The sequence below is a fragment of the Nicotiana tabacum genome, chromosome 12 (assembly GCF_000715075.1).
Source record: "Nicotiana tabacum cultivar K326 chromosome 12, ASM71507v2, whole genome shotgun sequence".
Lineage (NCBI taxonomy): Eukaryota > Viridiplantae > Streptophyta > Magnoliopsida > Solanales > Solanaceae > Nicotiana > Nicotiana tabacum.
This window is the reverse complement of record NC_134091.1, coordinates 24,434,101-24,441,370: the sequence shown is the minus strand read 5'-3', so window position 1 is coordinate 24,441,370 and position 7,270 is coordinate 24,434,101. Positions and strand designations below refer to the sequence as shown.

Here is a 7,270-nt window from a genome sequence, read left to right as displayed (position 1 = left end):
ATTAAAACGTTTTTTCATTGTTAAGAAATTGTTAGAACTTTTCCCCCTGTAGATATAGGCAAGATAAAGTTGGGTGCAATGAACTCTTATAATCCGGTCTTTGCTTGAACCTCCATAGCAAAATCTTAATATACCAGATTGCCCTTTTTTCTCGAACAGATATTGATTAAAAAGCATATTGACAAGATGCCTCCAAGGTAATATCAAAATCCGCCCTAAAGTGCGGATGGGGTAGGGGTAGAAGTCTCTTGTCCATATTTTGCTTAGGAGTATAAAATATTCTTACTTATTTGTTCTTCCTCAAGCTTATCTTCTAAACACTTACTAATGGTTTTGATGTTTGGCCCAATCAAAATTTTCACTAAGGAAAGCAATATTTTAAAAAGTAAACATCCAAAAAATCAAGTAAATTTAATATATACTAATATATTTAAGTAATTAAAATTTTTACCTAATTACATATATAGTATAATTTTTTCTGGTTATTGCTTTTCTTTTTATTTTTTCGGTTCGAGCCGTGGAAACAACCTCTTGCAGAAATACATGGTAAAGTTGTGTACAATAGATCCTTATGGTCTGACCCTTTCCCGGACCCCGCGCATAGCGGGAGTTTAGTGCACCAGACTGTACTTTTCTATTTTCTTATTATTATATTACTGGTGTTATCTTTCTGACTTCTTTTGATGTTACTGTTCCACTCTCTCTTTCCATCTTCGTGACCCGAGAGTTTATCAGAAACAATTTCTTTACTTTCCCGAAGCAAGGGTAAGATATGCGCACACTATCCTTCCCAGATCATGAGATTTCACTTAACTATTGTTATTGTACATATATATTACTATAATTTTTTGGGAAGTAATATCACAGATGTCCTCCTGAATAAATGTAATTCCGCCACTGGTTTCGATAGAGGGCATATCGTTTAGCCTGCTTTAATATTTTTTATTGTCCAAGCTATTTCTATGTGTCTTCCTCATTTTCAATTTCACATGTTCATTTACTAAGTTATAGTGCTTATTAATTGAGATTGGTGAAAATCATTGTTTTGATATGAAAAAGTAGTAGTTATCCTTAAAAAGATTCAAACATTTGCATGAGTCTATGCTATGTACGTGCACGTGTGCGCACGAATTATTGACTACTTCTATAATAACAAATTGTGTGTAAGCAATCGCAAGGCCTAACTCTATTGCTTTTTCCTCTTATTATTTCTTTTTTAACATAATATGTACAAACATTTGTGTCAGCATCTAAGGAAAGCTTTTGACTTAAAACGGAACAAGTTAATAAAGAAAACAACAAAATTTTGGCAATAAAGAATCTGCACCACAAGTTCTATTATTGAAATCAAGCTGACAGCTACTCCTCATCTAATTTAACTATGCAAGCATGCAACCTCTCCACAATTATTGCTAATTGATATGTTCATTCTACATAAAAAGACAATATATAAGTTCAAAATTCATTATATATAAAAAAAAAATTGACATAGCTCTAACTCACCCTTTATTGACATTGTATTTCGTCTAACTATAACTCAACTCAAGTTGACAGGAAATAATAATTATACGGATTTATTTGATATACACCAATAATATTTTATATTATTAGTGTAATTTAATTTATCATAACAGGTTGTTCGCTTATTTTGCAGGTTATTAATTAATTCTACTAGTTGATAATTAGTAAAAAGTTATCTTTCAACTCCAAAGGGGGGATTTACTTTTTGAGGAATATGATCGAAACAATAATAAAAATATTTTTAATAAAACATTATTATATAATAAATTAAACTCTTATTATGTTTTTTTTCATCTAGTGGATGACCAAATAAGTCAAGTTTTGATATGACTTTCCTGAGATATATTCGATCATTTAATAATAATAATAAAAACCACAACTATCACTTTATTATAGAGTTTTGAGGTATATAAAAGTATACTAAAGCATGCTATTAGGGTTTTACATAATATTATTTTACAAACCTAAGCTGCACATTAAATTAGCAGAGACAAAGGGCACCTTCAATCACATGCAAACTGCAAGAATATCTACCTACATATGAAAGGTGACATCTGGTCTTTCTCATTTATGGTTTTTGTTATGTATTGAACATGTGGCAATTGTGTAACAAGTACATTTTGTTGGATGAAGATAGAACACACGTAGAATATCTATATCCTTTAACAAGAGGATCAATAATTATTGAAAGAAAAGAATAGTAAATGTTATAAATTGCATTATTTCCTGCTTTAACAACCTTCCATTAATTCTTTCATTCTAATTTGAATACTACTCCAACATAATATCCTCATCAATAATTTCAAACTTGTTGAAATTTTACTGTATGCATTTATTATTATAACAATTATTAGTGTACCAAGAAGGGAAATTGTCAGCACTCAGGATACATAGCTGGAGGTCTTGTCTTTTTCTTGAAATCTACGACATGCTCCAAGATATGGGTGGCAATTCTTAGAATCAAAGATTTTGGGAGGTTAAAAAAAAAAACAATAATTGCACCCTCAATATTATACATGGATCATATTTTTAGTAGATAGCTGTCATAGAACTAGGTGGGGTTGTGCCTTTTTGGTAGAAAATGAAACTTGAAAGGGATCAATCTTCATTATTCACAATGTCTTGTTCTAGTTTTGAGTATATTACATTACCAGATTGAACCAACTCAATCAGCTAGCTAGGCTGGCAATTCTCACAGTTACATTGTTACAACAATTTATTATTTCTATAAATTGTATTTTTGTCACATTATCTAAAATCAGAATATATAATACAATCAGATCTCTCTATAACATCTTTATGTTACAGTCATTCACTATAAAAGCCAAGTTTTATAGTGAACAAATAAGTACTTCACTATAATAATAAAAAAATATCAGAACAAATAAGGTCGTTACATAGAGATTTGAATATAATTCCATTCCATTTATTAATTTTGTTGGGAGATTCGTTGTTACACATTTTTAAAGTTAAATTAACTGTTGAAGAATAAGAGAGTATGAGATAGTGTAATGCTGCAAAAAATGGAAAGAACTACTTTGAAGTGAAGAACATTGGACTTAATATTATTGTTATTATATATCTCCTGAATTGTGTTTGGTGTGGGAGAGAGAGAAATAAAATAAAGACAGTTTTCTCTCTTCTTTTTTGACATTTATGTTTTAAAGTTGTTTCCCACTACATAGACAGGAACAATAACTGGAAGGAGGACTAATAAAAAATTAAAAAGAAAGGGGAGAAAGTAGGATAAAAACAAGATCCTCAGAAATCTAAAGCCTTTTTTCCCTTTTTATGCTCCCTATTCATCCCTCAAACAACAATCTTCTTTTCTCTCTTCAATTGCAGCTGCAGACACAGAAAATATACTCTTTGCCAATTCTTATTGCCTCTTCCTTCCTTTCAAACCACCTGCCAAAAACACAAAGCCAAACAAATTAATTTTTGAATGACATCTAAAGTTAAATATGGCACAAAATCAGAAAAAAAAAATATAGACAATACTAATTTGTTGGGACTAAGCTTAGTCATGTTAGTACATTTAATTTAGTTCTAATTTTTACTAAGAGTCTTTTAATCATGTCAGACATAGGCGAAGCCAAGATTTCAAGCTTATGGGTTTGGGATTCTAATCGTTAAAAGTTACTGTGTTTTAAAATAATCATTTATACATATTCAATGGATTTTGTAGGACAAACACATGGTTCAAATTAAAGTTACTGGGTTCGGCCGAATCCGATCGTGACACTCTACCTCCGCCACTGATGTGAGAAACTTATATTTCAGTAGATAATATAGAGAACTTCCAGCGCAAGAGAAACTAACATTTATAATACTCGATTGATATCGGCTTAAACGAAACAATATAAATAATAAGAATTCATATGGCCGACTCCGACTTGTTTGTAATTATGGGGTAGTTGTTATTCTATCAAGAACAAACCAGCCCCTTTGCTCCATTATTTTAGCATCAGTTAAAAAGAAAATTAATATATATCGCTTCTGTTTACTCACTAGGTTTTTCTGATGAAGTTCTTCCACTCACAGATGTTTTCAAGAAATCAAAGTGCTTCCCTAAAACAGATTTACCCTGAAAGGAATAACACAATTCTCATTGTCAATTCTATACTTAAATAAAAAAGACATCAGAAAAATTAATCCAAGAATGACAATTAAAAAAAGTAACCTTAGAATGTGTTTCAGAGAAGTCAGCTACCATCTCCACGGAAGTTCTATCATTATATTCTCTGTTATCCTGTAATACAAAAAGGGTATATATCAAAGTGAAAAAAATACTAACATATTTCATATTTTAAGATTATAAAATAAAGTTGGGGTTGGACTGAACATACCTTAGGGAAACTAGAGAATGGAGAACTAGCAGTATCATCAAGATAAAGATTCTGTTTTTTGACCTTTTGCTCTTTTATATTCCTTTTCTCTTTTGGCTTTGTGTTTTCAGAAGCTGAAGGATAGAAAATGTATCCATTTTGATCAAAGCAATATTCTTCTTGAAAATGTGGTGGACCAGAAGAAGCATCAGAAACCATTGACATATCTTCATCTTCTTGATATTCATCCACATATTCTGTTTTACTCTTACCATATATGCCATAATCAATATTTCTTCTGTTATATTGATCTTCAGAATTTGAGAGTTGATCTAAGTACATTGTCCAACCAGATTCACATCCACTACTACATTCAGAAGCTGATATATTCATACTTAAAAAAAAGTGAAAATGCACCTTAATTGTTGGCTAAGTACACTTGGTGTTTCTTGAAAGTAGAGGAAAAAAATATGAAGGTTTGATTATTAATAGAGGAAGGAGTAAAGATTAATATGGGTTGGATTCTGTTTATTGGTTCTGTATTTATAAGTGGGAAGAGAAGAAGAGTAAGGTATATAAAACCAAACTTAGCACACTCAATAGTAGACTAGCTTTGTCCTTTGCTTTATCCTTTGGACTTATTTTTTTTCTCAATTTTGTGAAGGATCAAAACTTGCCAGTTGGCTTAGTCATGGGGTAGGGGAGGGGAGAGAGAGAGAGAGAATGAGTTTTTTGGCCACTTGCAATTGATATTTGGTACAACATGGTGATTGCAAGAAAATCATATGTTCAACAATATTTGTGCAACAGCCAGCCAGCAAATACCAACCATTCCCCTTGCATTTTGTGCTTATTATTACTACCAATTACCACACTCCAATTTTTATTAGTTTTGAGCCGAGAATTTATCGAAACAACCTTTATATTTTTTCAGAGTATGAGTAAGATCTGTGTACATATTATTCTCTCACTATTCTCTCAATACCCCGCTTTTAAGATTTTATTGAGTTGTTGTTGTTACCACACTCCAATTTTTATCTGTTTTGAGCCGAGACTCTAAACAACTTCTATAATTTTTCAGGGTAGGGGTAAGACATGGGTTCACTCTATGTTTCTCATACCTCACTTGTGAGATTCTGTTGGGTAATTGTTGTTGTTGTTGTTGTACCACACTCCAATTTTTATTTGTTTTGAGCCGCAAGTCTATCGAAACTATCTCTATACTTTTCTAGGGTAGGGGTAAGACATGCGTACACAATATCCTCCCCATACTCCACTTGTGAGATTCCACTGGGTTGTTGTTGTACCACGCTCCAATTTTTACACTCTTCACTTTCTTTTTACCACATCTATGTCAAAAGTGGACATCTATTGGATTATGGATAGAGTTCATATTTGTATGGAACATGTTTTATTTAATATTGTAATTTTAGAGGATGAGATGAAACAGTCATAGTAAATTATCCTCACATGCAAGAAAATTCCAAATAGTGGATAATATGGGATTCTGTTCATATTTATGTAATGACAAATTTAGTGAGAATACATTTGTCAAAAGGCATTTTTTCATTGGAATTGAAGTTCAGACTTGTCTGCAAATCTATTTGACTCTGCAAAATACTTAACAAGATAACAAGATTGAGCAACATAAAACAGGCAGTGAGTCAGTAATAGCTTCATAAAGTGTAGGCAGTGGTGCTATATATGACATTATTAATGAGAGGCTTTCTTGGATCACTTATTGCTGACATAAGAGACACATTTTAAAACAAAGTTTCCTTGACTAAATTTGTCTTTCTAAATTGGTCATAATTGGAGGCTTGGTCTTTGCAGCGTTTACCAGTTTTTCTTAGTCCGTGGTTACTTACGTAGAATTTATACAAGCGGTCTCAATTCTTTACTGCTGATACTGCGATTATCTCAGACGATGGTCTACAGAAAACAGTCTTTCTCCTTCATAAGATAAGAGTAAGGTATGTGTACACACTATCCTTTTAAGACCCTATTTATAAAAATATGCTAGATATGTTTGTTGTTGTTAGTCTCAACCTATTGTCTCAATTTGGCTTGTACATGACATGTCTTTGCAATGTATGTTGGTTTAAAGCTTTACAGCCTATCTCAAATTGACATTTACCTTTGTATTTGGCCTGTTAAATATTTACATATTATTTTTTAAAATATATACATTTACACACACATATGTAGAAAAATATTTTTGTAAAACGAAAATATGCTGGCATTAGGGGTGGCAAACGGGCGGATGGGGTCGGATGTGGGCGGGTCAAAATGGGTAATGTAAAAACGGAAAAATTATTCGATCCGACCCATATTTAATACGGAGAAAAAACGGGTTAATCGGCAGATATCCATATTGAATATGATGTAAAAGTTAAATCCATTGGTTATCCATTTTCTAAATGAATAATATGGTTCTTATCCATATTTGACTCGTTTTTAAAAAAGTTCATTATCCAACACATTTTTTAACGAATAATATGAGTGAATAACTATTTTCTTTTAATCATTTTGCCACCACTAGATGACACCTTCAAAAAGAGGCTCCACAACTAAATAGTCAGCTTGAATTATTGAAAATCTCCCATCACAAACAATAAGTGGTAATTCTTGACACGTGGAGTCTGAGGAGGGTAGTGTGTACGCAGACCTTACCCCCACCCTAGAAAGATAGAGAAGTTGTTTCCGATAGACCATCAACTTAAAAGGGCAGTTCGGTTACCCTATATTTTTGCAAGAGACTATTTTCACGGCTTGGAAGTAAAACAAATATACATAATGGTGAAATTACAAGAAGTGTAAGAAGAAAGAAGCAGCACATAGTCTGCCGGGTTTAGAAGAAACAGTAAACCAATTTCACACGAGGAGAGAAATGGAAAGGTTTGTCCCAAAATCATGTCTTT

At 32.1% G+C, this 7,270-nt stretch overlaps 1 protein-coding gene across 1 annotated transcript; it reads right to left on the bottom strand.

The window, feature by feature from the left end:
* Positions 1-3,074: 3,074 nt before the first annotated feature.
* On the bottom strand, positions 3,075-4,965 carry LOC107801948 (protein SOB FIVE-LIKE 5). The gene is made up of 4 exons (XM_016625366.2): positions 4,371-4,965; positions 4,205-4,273; positions 4,033-4,108; positions 3,075-3,429 (listed from the first exon to the last, which is right to left on the bottom strand). The coding sequence occupies exons 1-4, from the start codon at positions 4,740-4,742 to the stop codon at positions 3,401-3,403; spliced, it is 546 nt and encodes a 181-aa protein (XP_016480852.1). The 5' UTR covers positions 4,743-4,965; the 3' UTR covers positions 3,075-3,400.
* Positions 4,966-7,270: the final 2,305 nt, after the last annotated feature.